This window comes from Acipenser ruthenus, chromosome 15, assembly GCF_902713425.1.
Source record: "Acipenser ruthenus chromosome 15, fAciRut3.2 maternal haplotype, whole genome shotgun sequence".
NCBI classification, from domain to species: Eukaryota; Metazoa; Chordata; class Actinopteri; order Acipenseriformes; family Acipenseridae; genus Acipenser; species Acipenser ruthenus.
In genome coordinates, this window is record NC_081203.1 from 10,898,162 (window position 1) to 10,925,768 (window position 27,607).

General features: G+C 43.9%; 1 protein-coding gene across 1 annotated transcript in view; it reads right to left on the minus strand.

Annotated features, from left to right (window-relative positions):
- Nucleotides 1-27,607, minus strand: part of LOC117422509 (protein crumbs homolog 2) — a 164,433-nt gene that overhangs the window by 122,538 nt on the left and 14,288 nt on the right. The window contains exon 3 of the mRNA XM_058987168.1: nucleotides 20,277-20,486. Within this exon, the coding sequence (XP_058843151.1) occupies nucleotides 20,277-20,486 (210 nt within the window). The remainder of the gene's footprint in view (nucleotides 1-20,276; nucleotides 20,487-27,607) is intronic.

A 27,607-nucleotide genomic window follows, 5' to 3' on the forward strand; every position in this document is an offset into this window, starting at 1 on the left:
GACTCTTCACACTTCTGAAAGCCCTGTTGGATTGATCCGGAATGTTCTACAAAGGTTTATAATGGTGGACAGAGCGACTGTACAGATGAGTGTTTCTCCCTTTTCTTTGATAGGTCATTTGATGGGGCACTTTTTACACTCTCAAGAGATTATTTTACTGTAATAGTCTGACATGAGAAATGCATATTCGCCCCAGCACTAATATATACATTGAATGTGTTCTCGGTTTGAATAAACTGTCTTCACTATATCAGGAACTCAGTCATTAACCTGCTTCTTACTAAATGTTACTGTAGCTGAAAGTAGCACAATAAAAACAGGATCTGTCACTTTCCAGCCACTAAAACAAGGGTGTAGGGACCATATAAGATTTTATGACCCTCTAGTCTAAGATCAATTAACCCACATATAGAGATCAGAATACGATTAGTCCAAATAAAGGCCCTTAATATGACTCAGATACAAACAGCCTCCCTAAGAGGATCGACGGAGCCAAGTGGACTGGCTGTGAGACAACATGTGAATTCAAACTCCTAATCATCTTAGCAGGCAATGATGAAAAATGGATTAGCAGAGTGGAGCAAGCTGGACAGACACAGAGTTTCAGCTCCATATAGCTCCTTCTACGGAATCTCATTGGAAACGATGGTGTAATATACTGGAGATAGACAGACAAGAAAACAGGGAGGTGCAGCGTTTTTATACTGCAGAAATAATTCAATAATTCAACTGAGTGTTTGAAGACACTGAAAAATACTTTGAAACGTTAGTCATTGAATTTATTGTTCCTTTTAGCATCTCTAAATGTAACAGTGTTGAGTGTTTTATAGTTATAGATGTATACTGCAGAATGTCATGTCTGTACTACATATTGTAGGTGTTCACAGTTCTTTGTCTAGAGTCAGTAGTTTGCTTTTAGAGGGAGATGGTTAATTGGAATTAATTTGATAATTGTAGTCAACATCTATTGCCTTGTTCCCACAGCCTGTCCCCAGGTATAGCTGAGCTGGAGGGTGTTCCCACTGCCTGTCCTCAGGTAGCTGAGCTGGACGGTCTGGGTGAGGTGTAGCTGGAGGGTGTTTTCACTGCCTGTCCCCAGGTAGCTGAGCTGGACGGTCTGGGTGAGGTGTAGCTGGAGGGTGTTTTCACTGCCTGTCCCCAGGTAGCTGAGCTGGACGGTCTGGGTGAGTTGTAGCTGGAGGGTGTTTTCACTGCCTGTCCCCAGGTAGCTGAGTTGGACGGTCTGGGTGAGGTGTAGCTGGAGGGTGTTTTCACTGCCTGTCCCCAGGTAGCTGAGCTGTACGGTCTGGGTGAGTTGTAGCTGGAGGGTGTTTTCACTGCCTGTCCCCAGGTAGCTGAGCTGGACTGTCTGGGTGAGTTGTAGCTGGAGGGTGTTTTCACTGCCTCTCCCCAGGTAGCTGAGCTGGACGGTGTGGGTGAGGTGTAACTGGAGGGTGTTTTCACTGCCTGTCCCTAGGTAGCTGAGCTGGGCAGTCTGGGTGAGGTGTAGCTGGAGGTTGTTTCCACTGCCTGTCCCCAGGTAGCTGAGCTGGAGGGTGTTCCCACTGTCTGTCCCCAGGTATAGCTGAGCTGGACGGTCTAGGTGAGTTGTAGCTGGAGGGTGTTTCCACTGCCTGTCCCCAGGTAGCTGAGCTGTACGGTCTGGGTGAGTTGTAGCTGGAGGGTGTTCACTGACACTCAGCTATACCTCAGCTACACCTCAGACAGTACAGTTTTGTATCGCATGCCCAATGAGGCCAGTACATCATCGATGAAACCTCATTGATAGGACTATAGACAGCGATTTAAAGACCAAAAACACAAACAGCAACAAATGTTTGTTTAACTTTGTTGATCTTCGCTTGTTTGCATATATTCAATCAATCTCACAATCCAACATGTCCTTTTACTGCCGCACTACTACTTCCTGGGTCAGCTATACCTGACAGAATTCCAGTGAACGCAGACAGCCATCTTTAACTACACCTCATCCAGACCGGACAGCTCAGCTCTACCTGGGAGAAGGCAGTGGAAACGAGGCAGAAGCCTACCTGTGCAGCACAGTCTATGACTTGGGGAACTGCTGTCCTTCTCCTTGACTTTACCCTTTGTTTCCCCATTTAGAGATCCCAATCATGAATGTTATCCCCAGTAGAGGAATGAGGAGACAAATCAAACCCAAAACAAACCCAGCCGGCTAGTTCAGAAAACTGATATAGAGAAAGCTACAAACGTGTTCATATTCATTAATATTGCTAGTGCAGTAGACTGGAGTATGTTAGTTGCATACAATGGAAAATGCAAGCCACAGCAGTAATGAATGGAGTTTTAGGTTGCAGGAACATAGAATAGCCTCTAGAGGGAGCCATTGTTCTATATATTGAATAACTAGATTTTTTTTTTTTCAGATGGTTAGTGGTTTTATTACTCCATTCTTAAGAAATATTTAACAGACTTTCAATGCCCATACCACATAATGTACCCTTCACTCATTAACGTACAGTTTCAGTGTATTTTCCTTGTTATAAGTCATGGTAACAGGCAGCCCTTGAATCAATTTTTATCAACTTGTCCAGAGAAGCTCAGAACACAAAAAAATAATAATGAAGAAACTAGATTTCCTCACAAAAATACATATCCCCCAGAAATCTTGACATTTCACAACAGCATTTACTACATTTACACTGATGAATCCACATTTAAGGACACTTTATAACAGCTAAGTTAATAAATGTCAGATTTGTGTCAATCAATAAAAAGCTTTAAAAATACATCACCAAAAATAAACTGGGTGCCTTAATCACATGATTTTATAGAACCTGCTGGTTTCACACTCTGATTAGCACTAATCTACCTAATGTTACCTTAGTCACAGTCTTTTATTAGTGATATCCTTGTTTAATAGTTCATCACCTTTTTTAATAAACATGGCCACATAACGTTCCTTTATCCACAAGGCAGTTTGATTCAAACAGTTCAACTCCATCCAGTTCCTCCCCAGCTCCAGTCATTCAATACATATCCTTCAATTCTTCCTTCTTCTGTTAAACTCTGTTTGTTTTCTGGCTCCCACATACTGATTGCCTCTACAGCTCTGTACACAACACACTGAACCCACACAGAGCTAGCTCTTAAACTCCTCCAATTAAGCCTAATTGAACTCTGTGATGGAACATGCTTTGCTGGTTTTAAATAGCAATCCATAACAATATGCTCAAGCAGAATTGTAAGGTAAAAATATAGGTCTTAGCTTGTAGTTGCTTATAGTTGTATCTTGGTTTTAAATAGTACAGATCACACACTCTATCTACAGTACATATTTTATAAACATACTGCTACCCCAGATCAAAGCAGGGGTTTTAAAGGGACCACAGCTATTTGTTTGTAGGTTGCATGCTGTTACAACCTTCACATTTAACAATATATGAATTAAAAGACCTCTCCTCCTTATCACCTGAGGAGAGACGTTGAAACAGGCTCTCAGAGAGCTTTCTGTGTATACCAGATTTATTATGAAAAGCTGAGGTTGGGGAAGTGAGTGTTGATCACAGATACAAACCCCAGTCACGTCACTGTGTTGTGTTGCAATACTAAACCCCTGGATTAATAGAATAATATTGCAATTCACCAAACAGGAACTGTTCTCATCTAAATAACATGCAATGCATGTTGTATCGATCCAGTAATTCAAACACCCGCTCATATACATTCTAAAATACACAATAAGAAAATAAGGCTAAGGCAGGGGTGTGCAGTCACGATCCTGGAGGGTCATTCCACTCCACATTTAACAGCTAAAATGATATGATTAACTACCTCACGGTTTGGATAGAGGTTCAATTAAGCAATTTGGAACAGGGCTGGAACAAAGAACAGGAGTGGAATAGCCCACTTTGGCCACCCCTGGGCTGAGGGGAGCCACAGAAATCAATGGTTAGCTGTAATCCTGGGGGGGGTAGAAAGGACAGATCAGGGGTGGCCAACCCTGGTCCTGGAGAGATGAAGGGTCTTCTGGTTTTCTTAATTGGTCAACACTAAAAAAATCCAGGTCTTCAGCCACTGAAGATTTCAAGATACCCAAAAAACCTGCAGGATTGTGGGTCTCCAGGACCAGGGTTGGATAGACAGTTAGTGTTATCTAGGATGATTCCCCTGTGCTTTAAAACATTCCAATAAAATCCAGCTGTGGCTTAGCCCCAAGGGTTAAAGGTTGATCAAGTAGGTTTTATAATGTATGATTATCGTTATGATTATTGTGTGCAGCATTAGTATATTGGGTTATCATACTAACAAGTATTTCATCATAACAAAATATTACTACATTACTTCAGTAAAACAAACTGCCCAGTTTAACCATGTTCAATGATAGAAAGAAAGGAATTCATATAATTACTGCAGCGTTAAAAAGCTGGAACAAGATTTTTTTTTGATTTCCAAAGTCAGTTTGTGTGTGTGCATGCTTTTTGTTGTTTTAAAACACGATTTCTGTCAGATTATTTAGCACAGTAAGAACTGTTTTTGGAATGCTTTTTCGTAAATTGCCAAATACTGTATTACAGTGGTTTGTTTTGCAATAATGTTCACTTGTTTTCTTTGTATAGTATATGTGCAGTAAACTTGATATTGTTCATTTATAATGTCCTGATGTTTATAAAGCAACTACAATGTAGTATAACGCCTCCTCTGAGATACGATATTTTTATATAGCTGATGGACCAATTAAATCAGACATGACAAGTTTTACTGTATAAGAAAATGAAGCTTTCCATTAAATGGTTATTCTGATGTATCCTTTAAGTGATTGCTACAGTATGTATATCCATTGACTATATAGGTCTCAACTACGTAGTTTTGAAAGAAATCTTTGTTTTAGCAAACAGGTATTTTCATTTTAAAACACGATATCTAGGGCTACACTAGCGTCAGGTTTCTGTCTGCCACTGGGACTGACTTGAAAGCAGTTTGAAATCAGCAGCAGATCGAGAACAAACCGATTTGAACTGAGACTCCCTCCGCCCCAGGATTGCAGCTTCATGGTGGACGTTACCTAATGAGTGTCCAACACATTGCATGTGAGAGGCGGGTTTGAAATCACCGACTGCAGAAAAATAAAAGGGTGGCTTAAAAAATCTGGAAGCTGGTGAACGAATTAACAAACAGCAATAGCAAGCATTCCAAAAATATCAGAAACAAACCAGCTTCCTGTCCTAATGACTGGCATTCTTTGCAGCCAGTAAGATGCTTGACCCCTAACACACTGCAAGGTGAAATGACTTAGCAAGTGCAAGTGCAAGTGTAACATACTTCCTGGAATGCCAGGCAAGCAAACTGAGAACTTTCTTTTACCTAGTGTAGTACCTGACGTTATAGTTCAAATTAAAACATATGTTTGTGATTGCATGTTTCTTTTAAAACTGCACACTGGAGACCTGTATACTGAATGAAAGGGCATGACAGGTAACATTTCAGAACGTAGTTTGTTAACTACAACAGAACCCCTCCCAGTACAGTACATTACCTGCAGTGCCCTACATGAGAAAGGTTTTACTCAGGGTGTCTAATCTCCATTTAGACAGGTAAGTGCCTTGAAAACCATACGTCACAATGTATAAACTATCATCATGCATACATTACAATAGTAGATGTCTAAGTGCTTGAAGTGGTTGTTGCTAACAAATGAATTCACAATTATTTTCTGTCAATCACTTCCATTCATTAAGAGGTCTTTAATGTGCAGTTTTGAAAGAAACACATGTTCTAATAAACATGTATTTTTATTGTAATACTTTTAACTTGGTTAAAGAAAGAATTTGCTTGGTCACCTGAAGGGTGAAATTATCCACACCCCTTCAATGGCTTCTTTCCTGTCATAAACCAATGAGCTGCTTTGACCCAGAAGATACTGCTGAGGTGAAATGACCCAGGAAGTACAAGTGTGACAGATGACCTAAGAATAAGGCACAGAAACTGATAACTGTCTTCACTCTAAAGTAGTACCCAATATCATGTTTTAAACAGTAATGATGTTTGCTTTAATATGTGCATCCTTCAAAACAGCACATTTGAGAATAATGCAGCCAATGGACACGCCATCCAAACCCCTTTGAAAATGTGCCAGTCTGTGCCATTACTTCTTTTTCTTTTCATATTTCATCACTTTTGTGGGGTTAAGCACTGGAATTGTGCATCAAGATAAGAGTAGTGTAGAAAAACATGATGGCAACATATATATCAGAGTTAAAACTCCCAAGATAAATATGCACACCTGTGAAACCAAGATGTGTACGAGAGGTATTGATAATCGTGAACTCCTGTTCACTCTTGCCAAGAAAAAAAAGATTTCAAAAGCCTAAATAAGAAGAAACAGGTGCATAAAAAGCTGAGGCATTTTCACTTACATTTTATTAACATTATTGTTGATCCCCTTTAATATGATAAGAAATGCTTGGCTCTTCACGTGGGTTTTTTAAGTTATTACAAAAATGTAACGTATTAACTTAACGTCTAACGTATTACAAAAATGAGTTGTAAAAAACTAGCAATCATTTAATGGTCTGCAAAGTGATAGCTGCCTGGGATTTTAATAAAATGTTAAGTCTTCATCGGTCTTCAGAATAATATAGTCATCCCTCTTTCCTTCGCTATTCGACTTACACATAAAAAAACATGAAATACTGAAAACAGTGCATAAGTGAAGAGCCCTTAAATACTGGAAAATACATGCTGTCAACACGGTCTAACAGTGAATTCACCAAATGAGTGAAGAATCAAATGTGAAATATCAGGGGAGCACTGAAAACAATCAAGAAAGGCATGGGATGACGTTATATTAATCACAAAAGCAGAAATAGGTCAATGCAGCTGCAATCTAACTGAAAAAGATGCAGCTGCTTCAATATTTGGATTTTGTGTTTTATTGATCTAATAATGGAGCGGTTCAATGTGTTGTCGTACAGCCTTGAAGAACTCATCATTATGAACCTCCAGCCTCACACACTGCAATAAACCCTGATCAATGCATGTCAAAAAGAACAACATGCTTCCAAAACAAACATTTAGAAATCTTACAGCTCACCAGTCTTGGCAGTGAGAAATGAAGAACTAAAATTACACAAGATAAGCAGCTCTCGTGTTTCCAAAAGTTGCTAGGGAATATTTCAAACACCTGTTTACAATTAGGGTTATACAGCATATTTAAAGAGATACTGCAGGTCACATTTAAACTCATCCATTTATCTGGTCAATAACTATAGACTTGTATATATATGTGTGTGTGTGTGTGTTCCTGTCCCTTACTAATCAGGAGTACAATACCATTTTAAAAGCACTTCCAGGAATTGAAAATGGTGACAGTAAGCTGATACATGAAGAAGTGTGGATGTCTGTTTTGCTGTGGGACTTGAAATATTGTATATTTCCTAAACCCAAAGTGAAAACCGGTTGTATGTCTGATAAATGTGAGTGAGAATAACCAAAGTGATATTAACAGGGGCTTGTCCCTATTGACCCCCATTCTATTCTCTCCGGGACGTTTCAATGTGGTGATAATAACAGGGGTCCCAATCGACCCCCCATTCTATTCTCTCCGGGACGTTTCAATGTGGTGATAATAACAGGGGCTTGTCTAATTAAGAACATGTCAGTGCAGTTTATAGAATTTGACCCTTTAGTTTTCAGTCCTCTGACAGTATATGTGGATGCAACACTGTTCTGTTGCACTGTTGAGAATGCAGGAAGCTCATTTGGACCACACTATTCCTCACGTAGCAAGTGAGTTACACTGTGTAGGAGTTCTGAATTCCATTGTCCGAACTTTGATAAAAACCTTCAATTCAATGTGATCTTAACCTTGTTTTCAAGAGAAAGATTACAAAACATAGAGACGAGCCAGCTTTGTAGCAGTCAAGTTCAGATTCATCATTTTAACTTACAAGACGGCCAAATATTCTCATATACAATGCCAGAAAAGCCTTTGCTAATACTCCCCACATAATCTGTCTAAATAGAGCTGTTTCTAGGAAACATGGCAAAGTTAAAGTGCTTTAACATAACAAGCTACTAGTTTTTGCTATGATTAAAGCTAATGCAGCTTTGTAGTACAATGCTGATCATATTACACAACATAGCTCATTCAAAGCTTAGATTCAAATATTAAACCCCTGTGATTCAAGTTTTTATACACTAGGATAAAAATAATAATAATAAAAGCCAGAGGCGCCATCAGTCTGTCACCTTGTGGCAGGCTAGCTTGGGTGGTGACGTCAGGCCAGGAAATGAAACCACAACACAGACAAGTACTACGGGGTGAGATGCAAATGTTCTCATTTATTTTATTAAATAAAAGATTTAAACACAAGCAAAATACTCAAAACAAACGGCTCGATGGCCAAAAGAAACAGACAAAACGAAACACGGAACCGAACCCAAAGAAGTATCATGCTGGTGTATAACCAGCACGCGTAACAATTGCTTATATTTAATAAGCTTTACTTTGGGTGCTTTGTTAAATTCATCGGTGCTCTGCATCGCTGACTCGGAAGTGACATCACTTGGTGCTCAGCGGGGCGGGGAATTTTAGAAGTTTGGTGAATCAACATAATAATAGAAAGGTTGCTGCTGCGGCATGCAAGGCTGTGGTTGACCTGTGCGAGCTGAAAGCTTATTGGGACGAAGGTTTAGTTATCTTTAACTGACTAATTAGGAGCTAGCTTGTTACATTAAAATATAGAAAGCAGCTAGCCTGCAACTGTAAATATTTATAAATATGAATATATTAATGGATACACTTTCAAATACAGTTCGCCCACTTTTCGTAACTTTGTAACATATTTGTTTGAAGTATAAAATGACAAATAACATACACGATAAAAATAGTAATAATAATAATTATCTATTCTCTCATATCGAATTCTTGTACGTCACCAGCTAAGTCTGCTACTCTGGATAAGTTGGCAAATGTGATAGGCTATTGTTTATCAATATGTTTATTATCGCTATTATATATTTATTAAAAATGCACAACTCCGTAGCCATTTTCAAAAGATTTGGCGTCTCTGAATCTACAATTACATTGATAATAGTAACTCCGTACAAGACAAACTTCCACAGTGGGAGTGGCCAATTGGGTTTTGCTGCAGTTCACCGACTCTCAACCCCGGTGAATCCGCTGCTTCAGCTGTGACGCACCGGTGAATTTAACAACAGTTCGTTGAGCAATTGGTGGTGAATTTAACAACGGTTTGGTGAATCCGCTTTATATCGGTGCACACACTGCCTGATAGTGATGGGACTGAAGCCTCAGCTGATTGGACCCCACATGAACCAACTGAAGCAAACAGTGTTACAAAGCAAAGCTTCATGTGGTTCACGTGAACCATTAGGTCATGTGACCCATGAACAGTGTTTAGCAGGAGCTGATAGGAAGAAACTCAATACATACTCTTTCCAACAGTGCTCACACTGTGATGTGTCAGTCAAGCTGAAAGGAGCGGTTTGTATTTTTTTGTTACAATGTTTTAAATATATACATTTCGCTTGCAATTGTGTCCTTGCCATAGTAACATGCTCTTGCGACAGTATGCTGCTATCTGTCTAGACAGCGTTGATGGAAGCACATTATGTTAAATATTCCTGATACAAATACAGACAAATAAATTGTTAGCGCATACACATCTTACAAAAACAACGTGGTTATAATAATTTACTTTAAATACAATAACCTAAACATACAATTCCATTATTCTATTTTTTGTTTCAAAATAGCCATAACAAGTCGATATTTTGTTTGCATTTGAAAGAAACGCAATGTAGGCTTAAACAAAGTCGTATTATGTTATTTTAGTTTTAAGTTTTTAATCCATGTGACCAAATAACAGCATGTATCACATTAAATAAAACATTCATCTTGCGTAAAGAAAAAAATGCATAGGCTACAGGCATATACAGAAATACTGTGTTTGTTTTGGGATGAAAGTACAAATGTACGGAAGCGCATAGGGATAGGGAATTATCACGTAATTTCATGACAGGGATAATTTATGTGTGCTTTTTACAACCGTGTTGTTTGAGTAGATGCGCTGTAAGTACAATATAGTAACTCTATAAGCTCATGTACTGCCCTGACTCATGAGTAAATCCTTTACCAGCTTTGGAAAAACGTAACTTAAATAAATGCTGTTAGTCGACGAAACACTGAGGATGGAAGGTGCCCACTTGAAAACCCCAGAGATGTACCCTACTTAGCTCAATCCAGACGGTTGTCATGCTGATGCGCTGGGGAGGCCGCACTTTGGTTGATCCCCGGAGCCAGCATCGCAGCCGTTGTGTGTGCTGATGCGCCAGGGAGGCAAAATAAGCTGATCCCTGGAGCCAGCATTACACTTCAGCCATTAACACCAGACAGAAGGATATCTACATCATCATATGGAAGGAAACGTAAATGGATGGAGACGCATATGGATCACATTAGTTTACTGTAAAGCTACGTCTTAGTTGGTGCTTATATTGGCGAGAGCCGAGTTCAAATCAGCATGAAGTTTTAACATCTACTCTCGTGTAATGGAAATCACCTGTTTGTTTTAATATTTCTGGTTGTACCATTACTTTACTAAGAGTATACAGACAACAAGAAACAAATATCATATGACACACATTGAAGAAATTGAATTTTAAGCCGGTCTCACTCGTACATGGAAATGAAAGACCACACCGTCATTCTGAATGTAGAGAAATCCTCCAAGCGACCCAGTGTTGCAGTACCATGTGTTAAGAATTATCACGTGATTATAAATTATCACGTAATTACGTGACAATTCCCTATCCCGAATTTACGTGATATTCCCTATCACGCAATTACGTGATAATTCCCTATCATGAAATGATGTGATAATCATCACGTAATATATCTTTTATGTATGGCAGCAATGTGCTTCTGTACAAACTAACTCATGAGACAAAGTGAGGTAAATCTAGCGTCATTTTTCTTCACTGCACTGCTCTGCTCATTTGAGAGATGACCAAAGAACTGCTCAAGGATATCTTAGGTCATGATTTTGCAGTGTGCTCTTGACACTTTGAATGAGTTCCTTATGGGCGAGGCTTATTGCAATGCAGCAAGAACCAAGTTACAATAAAAGTGACCCCTCTAGTTTCTCAATATATTATCTTGTTCTTGCCAAATGTTTAATTCTTCTTATTTTTTTATTGCTTGTTCTATTTAATTATTTTAAATCATATAGACTTTCGGCATTAAAAGTGAATTGTCATAGTTTTTGTTATAGAATATGATAATTAAACCTGTGTATTAATGCTTACTTCCTGCAATATTTTTTAATTATGTCATAAATCACAGTCTGTTTGATTGTTTGTTTAAGGCTATAAACTATTAAAACCCTGCACTTCAAAACCCTTCTTCATAATCATGATTATTTGTAATATGAATAAATCCACACAACCCACTGTAACAATTATTTGTATTTTTGTGAATTTAAAATTAAAACAATTTTAAATAACTTTTTTAAAAACTGACCCCACTACTGGGACACAACATGTATGCATGTAATCAGCAGTTTTAAATGATGTAGAGCCTTATGAAATAATAAGGGCTTCAGAGAAAACAAAGGCTTCAGGCCATTCAAATTGTTCTGTGTTCCACTGAGGCTTCACACAATTCAATTGGCTGGATGTTTCAGTGCTTCATATGAAGCAAACAAGTGATTCAATGGTTTATTGGGGCTTCAGGTGAGTCAGTGGTTTATTGGGGCTTCTGATGATTCAGTGGTTTATTGGGGCTTCAAGTGATTCAGTGGTTTATTGGGGCTTCAGATGATTCAGTGGTTTACTGGGGCTTCAAGATGATTCAGTGGTTTATTGGGGCTTCAAGTGATTCAGTGGTTTATTGGGGCTTCAAGTGATTCAGTGGTTTATTGGGGCTTCAGGTGAGTCAGTGGTTTATTGGGGCTTCAGATGATTCAGTGGTTTATTGGGGCTTCAGATGATTCAGTGGTTTATTGGGGCTTCAAGTGATTCAGTGGTTTATTGGGGCTTCAAGTGATTCAGTGGTTTATTGGGGCTTCAGGTGATTCAGTGGTTTATTGGGGCTTCAGATGATTCAGTGGTTTACTGGGGCTTCAAGATGATTCAGTGGTTTATTGGGGCTTCAAGTGATTCAGTGGTTTATTGGGGCTTCAAGTGATTCAGTGGTTTATTGGGGCTTCAGGTGAGTCAGTGGTTTATTGGGGCTTCAGATGATTCAGTGGTTTATTGGGGCTTCAGATGATTCAGTGGTTTATTGGGGCTTCAAGTGATTCAGTGGTTTATTGGGGCTTCAAGTGATTCAGTGGTTTATTGGGGCTTCAGGTGATTCAGTGGTTTATTGGGGGTTCACACAATTCAGATGGTTCAGTGTCTCATTGAAGCTTCAGCTAATTAAAATTGTAACGATCACTCTGCACAACTGAGAAGCAGTTGCACTGTCCTCCCTAAGGAGATACTACTGGCCCTAATTAAAGGGACAGGTGGGTGAGACTTACACCCACATTATGTAGCATGGGAATTGCTACATATTCCCCCCCCCCCCCCCACACTGGAGGTGCAAGGGACGAACGCCATAGTAGCGTTTTAAATTAACAATATTGACAGTATCCTCTTTGACATAATCTGGCTCCCCCCACTTGACTTTGTAGTTGTTGGGTCCAAGTCTCTTGGTTACAAGAGCTGGCCCAAACCATTTAGGGGCAAGTTTTGCGGAAAACTTTCCGGAGGCATCAGATAAGGGGTGAGATCTTATCCAGACTAACTCACCTTCTTCATACTGACAGTGTGCTCTCCGGGCATTGTAATTCCGAGCTTGCCGTTTCTGAGCTTTGGCAACGTGATCCCTCACCTCTTCGGCAATCTGCTGCTGGCGATCTAGCAGTTGGTAGGGATCGGTGGATGGAGCAGGAGCAACAGCGATTAATCGGTCCAATGGGCCTCTGATGGTCCTTCCGAGTGCTAGTACTGCAGGAGAGAAGCCAGTGGTTTCATGTTTGGCGGTGTTGAGGGCGAAACGAAACTCAGGTAGCCACTGATCCCACAGCTGATGGTTTTTCCCAACGAAAGATGCAACCATGGTCTTTAAGGTGCGGTTCACGCGTTCTGTCAGGTTGGTCTGTGGGTGGTAGCTGGTGGTGAGTTTTTGTACTACTCCCCAGGTCTTGCACACCTCTGCGAGTAGCTGGCTCGTGAACTGAGGTCCACGGTCTGAAAGAATGTGTTGCGGTGTTCCCCATCGAGTGAATATTTCCTGCGTCAAAATGTTCACAATTTTGGTGGTCTTACTGTCCCGCAATGGAAACAGCTCAACCCACTTTGTGAAGTAATCAACAATGACCAGGATGTAAGTGTTACCTTTTTTACTTCTTGGGAAAGGTCCCATTAGGTCCAGACCCAGCATCTCTCCAGGCTCCTTCACAGTAGTGGACTGGAGTTGACCTGCAGGTTTGGTGTTGGACGGTTTGTACTTCTGGCAGGTTTGACACTCCTTTATGTGGTGCCATGTATCTTTACGGATGGAGGGCCACCATGCAACCTCCAACATGCGCAACAGGGTCTTCATCCTGCCCAGGTGACCTCCCAAAGGGTTGTCATGGTAGTGGTGGAGGAAGGAATCCGTCAGCTGTTCCGGAATAACCAGCTGGTATCGGAATCCTTGTTTAGGAATGGGCACCCGGCGATACACAAGTCCCTGCTGTTGGATGAAGGAGATGCGGTTATCATTGGCAGTATTGGAAGCAATGTCATTGATGATGTCAGAGATAGCTGGGTCTTTGGACTGAGCGGCCGCAATCTGGTCCATGGTGGTGGGAAGATCCATGCTACTCACAGGGGCATTGCTAGCACACACTGATGCAGAAGGAGTTGAAGGTGGTACAAGTGGAGCTCTAGAGAGTGCATCAGGTACAAGATTCAGACTACCTTTCCTGTAAATAACGGTAAAATTGAATTGTTGTAGGCGAAGAGTCCAGCGGGTCAGTCTGGAAGAGGTTTTTGGGTTGTTGAATGCCCAGGAGAGTGCAGCGTGGTCAGTGACAACCTCAAACTCCATCCCCTCCAGATAATGCCGCCATTTTTCTACTGCCCACACGACAGCGAGACACTCCTTTTCAGATGTGGAGTAGTTTTTTTCGGCAGAGTTCAGTAATTTGGAGGCGTAGGCTATTACCTTCTCATCATCTCCTTCTAGCTGAGTCAGAACCGCTCCTAGTCCTATATCGCTGGCATCAGTAAAGACTCTGAACGTCTTGTTGATGTCCGGGTGAGCGAGGACTGGAGGACTGATCAAAGCTTCCTGGAGGAGTTTGAAACTCTTCTGGCACTCTCCTGTCCATTTCCAGGGGACATCTTTCTTTTTCAAGTTGTTAAGTGGGGCAGCAATATCCGCAAACCTGGGGATGTACTTGTGGTACCACCCTGCCAAACCTAGGAACCGTTGAACCTCCTTCAAGTTGGTAGGAATGGGATATTCCTGGATGGCTTGGAGCTTGTGGGGATCAGCAGCTACACCCTCACCTGAAACCACATGACCAAGGAAATGGAGAGTGTGTTTGAAGAAGTGGCATTTTTTGAGATTGAGAGTAAGACGGGCCAGATGAAGTTTGTGGAAGACAGCTTCGAGGTCTTGAAGATGCTGTGCGGAGTTTGGTGAATAGACAATGATGTCATCTATGTAGACGAAACAGATCTTCCCTCGGAGGTCTCCTAACACTCTCTCCATCAGCCGTTGAAAAGTGGCTGCAGCATTTTTTAACCCAAATGGCATTACATTAAATTGATAAAATCCAAAGGGTGTGGTAAACGCAGTCTTCGCTCTACTTGCCGAGTCCATCGCCACTTGCCAGTAACCCGAGCGTAGATCAAGGGAACTGAATACCGCAGCACCACTCAGGGACTCCAGGATGTCATGAATGAGGGGCATGGGGTATGCATCAAAGATGGTCTTGGCATTCAGCTTTCGGTAGTCCACACAGAACCTGTAACCACCATCTTTCTTCTCTGTGAGCACCACTGGAGAGGACCATGGGGAGTTAGATGGTTCTATAACTCCGTCCAGAAGCATGTCTTGGACGTGTTCCTTGATTAAAGCCTTCTTCAGTGGAGACGCTCTATACAGTCGACCCCGAACAGGGACTTCGTCCTCAGTGGAGATGGAGTGACGGGTGACTGTTGTCATTCCCAACTTATCAGTACAGACTGAAGACCACTTTTGCTGGAGGTTCTTGAGTTGTTGCTCGACAGGAGATGGTTCAGCTGAAGTGATGGTCATGGTCACCTTCGCCGGTTGGCATGGCTTTGGATCAGAGGTGGTAGGTGGCTGGCAAGATGTATGGAAGTAGAGGCTGACACTCGATAAGGACCTATCCCAGGAAGCTTCCCCCTCATACCGTGGCAAAAAAGGATGGTAGGAGAAATCCTTCTGATGTTTGACACCATACTGCCTATTGACAATGTCAATCTGGGTATGAGTTTTCTCCAGGAAATCCAAGCCTAGAACAAGGGGAAACGTCAGGTGATGATCCTGTAGGATATATGTGCCTAGAAACCAGATCTCTCCGTGGAGAAGGTAAGTGAGGCGAACTTGACCTTTGGCCTGGTGTGACTGTCCATCCGCCAGCATGAAATACTGGTCCTGTGCAGACTCCAGCTCTTCCCCTGGATGAGCGATCTTCCTCCAGAGACTCTCTCTCATTAGAGTGAATGTGCTCCCAGTGTCCAGGACTGCAGGCCCTTGGATCCCTCGAACGCCCACATCCACGATCAGCAGAGTCAGGCTTGCAGCAGGAACTATATTTTTCTTCTTCTGGCTTCTCACCATGCTGACCTCTGCCGGCTTCTTCGTAGCTCCTTTATGGCTCTTCTTGTCCTGAAAGGCTTTGCTGGAGTTTGACTTGACCCAGTATTCCCGCTGGGCAGCGTTGTCTCTCTCCACCTGGGTCCCGATGCGCACCAGTTCTGCCACTGTCTTCACTGTTCCCCTAAGGCAGCTTGCCAGTTTGGGATTACAGCTGTTTAGAATGCGACAAACCAACTCAGTCTCCTCCAAGTCTGGCTTCCAGCGCAGACATAGGGCACGATAGTCATAGGCGAAGTCAAGGATTCGCTCGTCAGGCAGCTGGACTCTGGAGTGGAGTCGGTCTTCCACTTCGGTCTGGAAGTCAGACGGCAGAAAGGCTTGACGGAAGACAGTCTTGAACTGTTCCCAGGAGTGGATTCCCTTGCGCTCTGCAAACCACCAGCTCTTTGCTGATCCTTTCAGCACACTGGACATGGTTGCCATGATCTCATTTGGTGTCATGGGTCGTAGCGCTAGGAATTCATCACATTTGTCCAGGAAGTCAATGGCATCGCTGCTGGCCTCCCCGCCAAACTCTGGGAAGTTGATTTTAATGGGCAGCTTTGCTTGGGAAAGACTTTCTTCATTTCTGGAGCCATGGTAATCAGCAGACCCACCGTCAAAGGAGAATTGGTGTGGTGCAGACCGCTTTCTAGAGGAGAGAGACGGCAAAGCAAGTGGCAGACAAGGGGTGCTGGTCTTTTTGAAGAGTTTCTTAAGCTCTTCTCCCCACAGCACATCGCGGCGTTTCAGGCACTTCACCACTTCCAGATCCATTTCGTCAAGGGCCTCTTGCCTTCGATTCTCCATATCTGTGAAGCGTCCTTCGATGTAACCTCGCAGGACCTGTTCACGATTAATGCTGCTCTCCTGTAACTCAGACAGCTGTGTTTCCAGTTGCTCAACACGGTCAGTGAGATGGGAACAGTGCTCAGTCAATTGCCCTATCGCAACACTGTCAGTAAGATTCCCTTCATCATCATCGCCTCCAGAAAGATCTGCCCCTTCCTGGGTAATGTACAGGTCACTCATGCGAGTGGTTATCTCTATGATAGGCTCTCTGATAGTCACATGGGGTCTATCTCCAATCTCAGAGAAGTTTAGCGAAGTCAAGGTCTGATTTTCCATTTCTGACATTAAGTTCCCAACAATTTAAACTGATGAATTTAGATATGAATTTAATGACACAAAGGGTCCCCGTACGGGCCACCAATTCTGTAACGATCACTCTGCACAACTGAGAAGCAGTTGCACTGTCCTCCCTAAGGAGATACTACTGGCCCTAATTAAAGGGACAGGTGGGTGAGACTTACACCCACATTATGTAGCATGGGAATTGCTACAAAATGAACACTGTTTTAATGCTTCATATGAAGCAAACAAGTACTTCGGTAACTTATTCATGTTTCAGGTGATTCAAATGGGCCTTGTTTAGATTACTGTTTCATATGAAACAAAAAAATCAATGAAATGATCACATGGGTCAACATCATTGAACTCTAGTCACCTACATTCCTTGTACAATGCAGCACAGACGCAATCCCGCTAAACTCCATTCTTTAAGTGGAGTTACAGATTTTCACCTTGCTTGTTATAGTAATTAATGGAAAAGGAATTTCAAAATACCAAACCCTATTAAAATGCTGATTATCTGAGGTACTTGACAGTTACTATTCTGGCTAAATTAATTGTTAAACTATTAAAATGAACTTCCATTGAAAAGTTATTCAATATATTCTCAAGCGTTTCACTATTATATATTAGGAACTGACAAAAATTTAAATCCCGAGATTGCCACTTTACTTAGGTTAGACATATTTATGATATTGTCTGTTGAACCCTTTGAATTACAAATAATAAAAAACCTAAATGCAGTCATTTGATACAGTTTATGTAGTTTTACAATGTGGGTAAATGTATATACAATTACCTAAAGCAATACAGAATTGTAATCTTTGGACAATTACAAAAAAATACCATTTCAATTGGTCTTGGCTGCATATTATTATTATTATTATTTATTTCTTAGCAGACGCCCTTATCCAGGGCGACTTACAATCGTAAGCAAATACATTTCAAGTGTTACAATACAAGTAATACAATAAGAGCAAGAAATACAATAACTTTTGTTCAAGCAAAGTACAAGTGTGACAAACCGTACAAGTTACATCAGGATATGATTAAATAGTGATAGTTACATCAGGATGTGATTAAATACAAAGTACTACAGGTTAAACACTTGGCAGATTACAGTATTCTGAAGTACAGGATTAAATGCAGTAAAATAGGGGGCAGATAAGAGCAAAATAAAGCACGTTTACATGAAGGGTGATAGTGTCCCAGGATACAAACAGAGGAGTTCTACAGGTGCTGTTTGAAGAGGTGAGTCTTAAGGAGGCGCCGGAATGTGGTCAGGGACTGGGCAGTCCTGACATCTGTAGGAAGGTCATTCCACCACTGCGGAGCAAGGGTGGAGAAGGAGCGGGCTCTGGAGGCAGGGGAGCGTAGCGGAGGTAGAGCTAGTCTTCTAGTGTAGGCGGAGCGGAGAGGTCGAGTGGGGGTGTAGGGAGAGATGAGGGTCTGGAGTTAGCTGGGTGCAGTCTGGTCAAGGCATCTGTAGGCTAGTACAAGAGTCTTGAACTGGATGCGAGCGGTGATCGGGAGCCAGTGGAGCGTGCGGAGTAGTGGAGTAGCGTGGGCGAAGCGAGGCAGAGAGAACACCAGGCGGGCAGCAGAGTTCTGGATGAGCTGGAGCGGACGGGTGGCGGACGCAGGGAGGCCAGCCAGGAGGGAGTTGCAGTAGTCTAGGCGGGAGAGTACCAAGGCCTGGACCAGGAGCTGGGTAGCATAGTTGGTGAGGAAGGGTCGGATTCTTCGGATGTTGCTCAGGAAGAATCGGCAAGTGCGTGCACACACACACACACACACACACACACACACTCAGTCACATAGGTATATTTTATTGTGTCACTTTTAACCCTTCATCAAATTATCTTTAGCATGTCTGCAGGGAGTCAAAATCAATCCAAAGTGTGGGAAGCTTTTCCCTTGTTTGCCATTAAAAAGGTGCAATGCTCTTGGTGTGGGGTTGTTCTGTCTTACAACAAGAACACTTCCGACACTTGCGAGCAAAGCATACTGAACAGTATTCTCTGCTACTAGACACTGGTAGTGCTACACATTCAGCACACAGGTAAGTTGCATTCAAATTCAAATAATCACTGATTTGTCACAGACGGTTCTGACACGTCCCTTTTGTGCTATAAGTCATTAGATCCTTTTGCATGGAAGGCCTCAGTTGCAAAGGTGTGTGGTTCTTTGATGGACCCAGATTCAGTTAAAATGTATTTGCCCACTGATGATGGTAATGAGAATGTAGAGATGGGAGCCCAGCTAACAAGATTTCAGTTTTTGCAGGTATCAAGTAAAGGCCCTGGTCCCCCACACCTGTGATGTAAAACGCTGGATGCACAGGCCTGTTGTGGTGTTCGCAGAACCAGTCAGAGCCGAGCCTGGAGGAGAATTCGAATCTTGCTGGGAACAAGCTGACTTATTACCTATGGATAATGCCCCCTTCTTATACTGGACAGAGTGATCTTTAGCAGAAATATTTCCAATCTTTGATGCAGCTGGTGCCTTTCTCATTGAAGAAATCGTGCAGCTCTATGCAGTGTGTTCAATCATTTACCGGAAGCAAACTAAACTGGCTGCCAGGTTCCTAAATGCAATGTAACAGGTAGTGCGTCAATAAGGCAAATGTTTGCTGTATTTATTTTTAAATGATAAAAAATACGTATATTTACACTACTCTATCAGAAAAGTTAATTTTCACGGGGACCTACATATTACACGGCAATCAGCACATTTCACGGAAATTGAGAAATCCGTCATAATGGTGAAAAAAAATACAGCCTCATGTATAGTGCTTCAATTAAAAGATATTGGGTGTGCAAAATTGAAAAAAAGTATATAAATGCTTGCATTCAATATGAATTGTACAACTGCATGGCTATAATTGTATGCTTAGCAGTGTAACTGCATGGCTGAGGGTATGGTTATATAGTTTGGGCTGGATTTGTGCTGTTGCTCTGTATTGAATAAATGTGCTCCAATTGGCTGAAGCAAACTTGGGCATTGTAAAAGGCCTGTTATAAAATGTCATGGGCAAACTAAGGGATCTGACTGATTAGCAATTACATGACTGTGCAGGAATTTCCTGGGTGAAATGTCCTTGGCTCACAACACTCCCACGGCGTGCAGTAATTTCATTACTATTGCACACTCTACTGTGTGTTATTGCTTACATACTTCTCGTCCTGACAGGAACTTTCCTGGGTTAATATAGGACAAGCTTTAAAAGATAGCAGGCGGTGGTTACACATGTAAATGCAGAGCTCTTTCTTACCTGTCCGGCAGGTGCAGGTGTAGCCACCCCCCTCTCTGTGTGGCTGACAGGAGCCTCCTTGCTGGCAGGGGTTGTTCTGGCAGGGGTTACTGGTCTGGCACAGTGTGCCCAGGAATCCAGGTGGGCAACTGCACAGGATGTTTCCCTGGCTGTTCTTGTAGCAAGTACCGCCATTAAGACACTCCCTCCCCGGGACAGTACAGGCCGCTCCTGTGCAAATAGAAAAGAGACAGATATTCCAGCAATGAAATGCATCGCCTGAGTAGCTATGTACTGTAGTTCATTGAGCCCGTCAATCAGCGGTAACTCCCTGAACAGGAAATCAGTGTGCCAGAACCAGTTCCAATCAGACTGAGAAAGACTCACTGCTCCAAATGCTCTCGGTTTAGGGTCCTTCCGCCTAGCCTTGCATGAGGGTGGCAGTCGTACTATAGTGTCATTGTGTGAGTGAACAGAATGGACTGACCTGGTCAATCTCATTCCTCACACTCCTGCCCTGAACATGTTTGATTTGTCTGGTAGAACAGTTCGTTTCCATGATTTTGCAGGCACTTGAAATTAATTTTGTGATGTGCACATATGACATGTTGTGACAGGGTAGCGTCGTGGGCCCAGATGTTATTCGGCAGGCAAGGATACTCAGAGACAAGGAACTGCAGTTAACGCGCTTCTGCGCAGTTTAATCAACAAAAGGGAAATCAAAAAGACAAACAAAACACTGCTCACAGAGCAAAAATAAAACAGTTAAACAAAACAGAACTTTCACAGTAAAACAAATCACAAAACAACTGGCGCAAGGGCCAAAACAAAAGGTTTAAACAAAATACAAAAAGGTAGGCTGGGCATTCGCCTTCACTACACTTCTTTTTCAAAAATATAAACACAGCACAAACCAACAACCACTCACCCAAAACACCTTTCTCCAACAAAGGATTTTTCCCCTTTTTTTTATAGCATGTGGCTGGAGCCTAATTATCAATAATTCAATTAGCTCCAGCCACATTCTCACATGTATTTTGGCAGGGACAGGAAATTAACCCCATCCCTGCCAACCACCACCAAATCACCACACAACAATATTTACAGGCAGGGCTCTGCCCTGCTACATATCCCCCCCCTTGTGCGCAGCACACATGGCCCCACGGCCACCTCCCCCCCCCCTTTGAAAGCCATCCACCCTCCCTCAAGTCCCCTATTGTCCTTCCTCTCCCATCCTTGAGGGAGGGTCAGTCCATAGTCCGGCGCCTTCCTGGCGGGACCGAGACCCGGCGACAGGGGACCCAGGCGTAGTGGATGGGGCGTCAGGAGCGCAGGCAGGCGAGCAGTCGGCTGCAGCCCCAGGCAGAGGTGCGAGCCCAGGCGACTGTGGAGCGACGTCTGGGCAACCAGGGGGAGTGGAGCAGGAGACCAGGCGACCTCCTGTGCCTGGTGGTGCTGCGACCTGGGAGTCAGGCCCAGCGACCAGAGGTCCAGACATGCAGCCTGGGTGTCTGGGAGCCCAGGTTGAGGGAACCAACCCCCAGGTGCCGGGCTATGGCACAGGGGTGGTGGTCGGGGCTGTGGTGGAGGTGGTCTCCTCACCTCCCCCCCCCTTCTTCGTAGCCGGTAGCTCCTCTTTGTGCGGCTCCGGCCACAGTATTCCCTGCTGCCATGAAGGGCTAGCAGCGACCCCAAGCAAAGCTAAGCCTGTAGTGACCACAGGCAACAGCGGACCCTCGGGAGGCGACGGCGGCAGCAGCGGACCCTCGGGAGGCGACGGCGGCAGCAGCGGACCCTCGGGAGGCGACGGCGGCAGCAGCGGACCCTCGGGAGGCGACGGCGGCAGCAGCGGACCCTCGGGAGGCGACGGCGGCAGCAGCGGACCCTCGGGAGGCGACGGCGGCAGCAGCGGACCCTCGGGAGGCGACGGCGGCAGCAGCGGACCCTCGGGAGGCGACACAGGACCAGCAGCAACCCTAGGAGAAGCAAGGGAGACACAAGCAACCCCAGGCGATGCAGAGCAGCAGGCAGGCCCAGGCGATGGCGAACTGGCATCCCCAGGCGATGGCGGGAGGGGAGCCCCTGGCCATGAAGGCGGCAGCAGGAGCTCCACTTCTCCCAATGGTGATGTTTGTGGAGGTAGAGGTAGCTCCTGCTCCTCTCCTCTTGATGGCAAAGGCGGCAGGGGCTCCTCCCCTTCTGGCTGCGAAGGCGGCAGGGGCTCCTCCCCTTCTGGCTGCGAAGGCGGCAGGGGCTCCTCCCCTTCTGGCTGCGAAGGCGGCAGGGGCTCCTCCCCTTCTGGCTGCGAAGGCGGCAGGGGCTCCTCCCCTTCTGGCTGCGAAGGCGGCAGGGGCTCCTCCCCTTCTGGCTGCGAAGGCGGCAGGGGCTCCTCCCCTTCTGGCTGCGAAGGCGGCAGGGGCTCCTCCCCTTCTGGCTGCGAAGGCGGCAGGGGCTCCTCCCCTTCTGGCTGCGAAGGCGGCAGGGGCTCCTCCCCTTCTGGCTGCGAAGGCGGCAGGGGCTCCTCCCCTTCTGGCTGCGAAGGCGGCAGGGGCTCCTCCCCTTCTGGCTGCGAAGGCGGCAGGGGCTCCTCCCCTTCTGGCTGCGAAGGCGGCAGGGGCTCCTCCCCTTCTGGCTGCGAAGGCGGCAGGGGCTCCTCCCCTTCTGGCTGCGAAGGCGGCAGGGGCTCCTCCCCTTCTGGCTGCGAAGGCGGCAGGGGCTCCTCCCCTTCTGGCTGCGAAGGCGGCAGGGGCTCCTCCCCTTCTGGCTGCGAAGGCGGCAGGGCTTCCTCCCCTTTAGGCTGCGAAGGCGGCAGGGCTTCCTCCCCTTCAGGCAGCGAAGGCGGCTCCTCCCCTTCTGGCTGCAGCAGTGGGACCAGCAGGCATGCTCCCTCTGCTGGCGGAGGCGGGACCAGCAGGCTCTCTCCCTCTGCTGGTGGAGGCAGAGGCAGCAGGCATTCTTCTGGTGGGAGGGGGCAGTTAGCTGGGAAATGGCCCCACTCCCCACAGATGCAGCAACAATACTTGACGCCCATGCTGTGGAGGAGGGCTTCCCAGCCATCCTCCTCCTGTGGCTGTGGCTCTGGTTCCACCTCTTCTTCCTGAGGTGGGGAGTGGTAGTAGTCGGGCGACATGTGCCCAACCTCTCCAACTTCAAAACACCACTCCTCCCCCCTCAAGCAGGTCATGCAGACGTCCACCTTGCCCGATGCGCGGTGGGGCTTGCGACCAGCCCCACGCTGCTGCTTCTGCCGCTGCTTCTTTCCCATTTTTTTTTTTTCTTTTTTTTTTTTTTTTTTTTAAACTGCAGTCCCGCTCCGAGTCTCCAGGGGGCGCTATCCCGCTTCTGACACCATATGTGACAGGGTAGCGTCGTGGGCCCAGATGTTATTCGGCAGGCAAGGATACTCAGAGACAAGGAACTGCAGTTAACGCGCTTCTGCGCAGTTTAATCAACAAAAGGTAAATCAAAAAGACAAACAAAACACTGCTCACAGAGCAAAAATAAAACAGTTAAACAAAACAGAACTTTCACAGTAAAACAAATCACAAAACAACTGGCGCAAGGGCCAAAACAAAGGTTTAAACAAAATACAAAAAGGTAGGCTGGGCATTCGCCTTCACTACACTTCTTTTTCAAAAATATAAACACAGCACAAACCAACAACCACTCACCCAAAACACCTTTCTCCAACAAAGGATTTTTCCCCTTTTTTTATAGCATGTGGCTGGAGCCTAATTATCAATAATTCAATTAGCTCCAGCCACATTCTCACATGTATTTTGGCAGGGACAGGAAATTAACCCCATCCCTGCCAACCACCACCAAATCACCACACAACAATATTTACAGGCAGGGCTCTGCCCTGCTACACATGTTTTTTTTTTGTTTGTTCTGTGCCACAGAAATCCCCCCCCAGCCGTCCACTTTCTTCTCTGAGCTGTGCAGGTTTCCACTTCCTATGCGTTGCTGTAGCAGTCAATGGACTGGAATTCCTTCCTTTGTTTCCTCTCAGGACTGTTTGATCCGGGTTAATGTTTTACAGTAAGCTTTCACATGGATCAATACCATTTCCTTAATTCAGCACTGGCACTAGCTTTTCAATAGAATGGTCCTTTACCGCAGGTAAGGTCTGACCTCATAGAGGTTACCTCCCATCACCCCCTGGATTAAAAGAGACTCAGTCATGCATAACCAAGTGATGAAATTACCCCACCAAAGGAATAACTATTTACAGAAATACAGTACTACTATTATGGCTTCCAGCAGACTTTTGTGATATCATTTTGTAGTTTCTTTGACTGCATAATGTTAAATATAAGATCAAAATTATGTTCATAGTTTTTATTTTTAAATCATGTCTCAATCCTAAAATTCTAGGACACTCTTGCTATGCCGCTATGCTTTTGCCCATAGCTGTATATATTATATATGTATGTGTATGTGTATAATAGGTTTCTAATAAATATATACGCAGCCAAAAATGTTTAGCAAATAATACAAAGACAGTACACAGCGCTTTCTTATGGAAAGTTTTTTTTATTTTTTTTTTATTTGTGTTATTTCTGGGTTTTTGTTTTGTTTCCTGGTACTTTTTGTATTACATTTTTTTTGTGTGCCAAATGAGGCAGGCTGCACCTGCGGAGCGTCAACACAAATTATAAACTTTATGGAAACCCAATGTTAAGAAAGCTACAATATCTGTTCCAAACTGGAACTCGGACAGAAACATTTAAAAATACCCTACCGTATTTTAATATTAACTATTTGCATTTGGAAGGAGAATTTCTCTCCCTAAAAGAAAACTACATGGAAACCCACACTTCCCGAAAGTACAGTAGTCTCCGTGTATAGGAACACCTCTTAAGAGAACACTTCGCCTAAGGGAACACCCTTGTGGTGAAACTGATTTTTCCCATTGTAAATGCTCTGGCTAAAGGTACAGGAACTTCGCTTAAAAAAACACCTTCTTGGCACTGATAGCGATTCGTTCACAACGGATACAGTACTATTTTGTAAAAAAAAAAGTGACTTGTCATCGCGAGAGTGTCTTGAGGGACACTGATTGGTTCAGTAAATCTCTCCAGAACTGTCGTCATATCATTTAATTGTTTTGTATTCCGATTTCCACAAGTGCACCTCATCGCTACAAAATGGCATGTAAACAAACGGCAAAATGCGCCGCTGCTACACAAAGTTGGAAATTCTTCGAGCTCTTGAAAATAACCTGAATCAGACACAAGTCGCCAAGCAATTTGGTGTTTCCCGTTCTGGTGAGTTGCTTCACCATTCTGTTAGATAATGTGCATGTCTTGTATATTGCTGCTGCATTTTGTAACGTGTGTAGGGGTGCTGTGTTAATTTAGTTTGACAGTTAGTTTATTAACGTTGTTAACCCTAAGTAACATCCATCATTGTGACAGCCTGAAACACACCCGCCAGCTAATTTCATAGAACATAGTGATTTAAGCTTTTTGACCGTGTTGTTTTGCTTTAGTTTTATTAACGTTAGTTTGTCTGTTACTTTATTATTATGATTTCCATTACACGAGAGTAGATGTTAAAACTTCATGCTGATTTGAACTCGGCTCTCGCCAAGATAAGCACCAACTAAGACGTAGCTTTACAGTAAACTAATGTGATCCATATGTGTCTCCATCCATTTACGTTTCCTTCCATATGATGATGTAGATATCCTTCTGTCTGGTGTTAATGGCTGAAGTGTAATGCTGGCTCCAGGGATCAGCTTATTTTGCCTCCCTGGTGCATCAGCACACACAACGGCTGCGATGCTGGCTCCGGGGATCAACCACAGTGCGGCCTCCCCAGCGCATCAGCATGACAACCGTCTGGATTGAGCTAAGTAGGGTACATCTCTGGGGTTTTCAAGTGGGCACCTTCCATCCTCAGTGTTTCGTCGACTAGCCCACGACACCTCAAGAGGGCTCGACGGTGATTCTGGCGTCCCAGCATCACCCCCCTCCGTCCCCCACTCAACTCAGCCCAGCTTACTTACCTGTACATCAGCGTTTCTTTCTTTCTATTGTGCTTGAGATCCCCAGCCAGAATCTTTCCGTCTCAACCACAGCCAGTTGCTGCTCCTCTCTGCTGCTTCAGATAAGTTCTTCACTGTGCGACGCAACTCTTGGCCACTGAATCCGACGTCTCTGAGAAACCGGGTTGTAGAGTGTGCCACAAATCCTCGACAACCCACTTCCACTGGGTAAACCCAAACTCTCCATCCTCGCTGTTCCGCTTCAGTGGCTAGTTGAGCATACCGCAGTTTCTTCCTCTCATACGCCTCATCTACAGCATCCTCCCATAGCACTGTTAACTCTACCAGGTGAACAAGGCGTGCTGATCCAGACCACAAGACAATATCTGGTCGAAGGTTAGTGGTGGCAATCTCAGGTGGAAAAATAAGCCGTTGACCAACATCTGCCAGCATTTTCCAGTCTCTAGCAGCTTCCAGTTTATTAACATACAGTTGCCTATTGTTTTGCTTTTACTTATTCAGTTCATTTCACATGTTGATGCACGTGCGTCATGACAGGTAATACATATGTATTTATTTATTGATTGATTCATATTGTGTCTGGTGGCTCACTCTGTCTTCAAGAACACCTGGGCTTTAAGAACACTTCACTTGCTTCCAAGGGGTGTTCTCTTAGCCGGAGAGTACTGTACTACCAAAATAGCGTGAGAAAAAGGTGAGACATGGAAACCCAGCCACTCTCTATTGCTGGTTCTGCTGTGATTATCATTTACCATCACGTAAAACATTCTGATTGAAGGAGTCTTTCCAGAAGCAGGGTCAGTAATTTAAAGGGATGTGAAAAGCTTGTTAGCTTGGTAAGTAATGACCTAAGCAGAAACAACATGGCATAACATGTATAGGTTCCCAATGTGGCCTAAGGTTAATATCATGAAATAACGTAACAGGATCATCTCCTGAGTCTATCTGATGACACTAGTGTCTACAATAACAAGGGCTTGTAAACTTTAAATGTAGTTAAATGCTGAGATATTATCAATCTCACTCCTCTGTGAACGTCGGCTGCTGCACTGCTTGCATTAACAAAGTACCATCAGTATCCCAAACATTAGAAAGATAACCAACGCAAAAATACAAGGCCAATTAACAGCAATGATTTTTATACCAGTCTTTTTATGACCTACATATAAAACAGCTATTGTTATTGTTCTTTACATTCCCTTGTCCTCGCTCCTCTATCTTTGTTAAATGTAACTTCTAATATTCTTTCAGTTTCTTTAACTTTAAAACCATGTCAGTCCATGGATATAGTGTTAGGAGGCCCCAGATGTGCAAAACAAAAAACGCTTTCTTTTGAGTG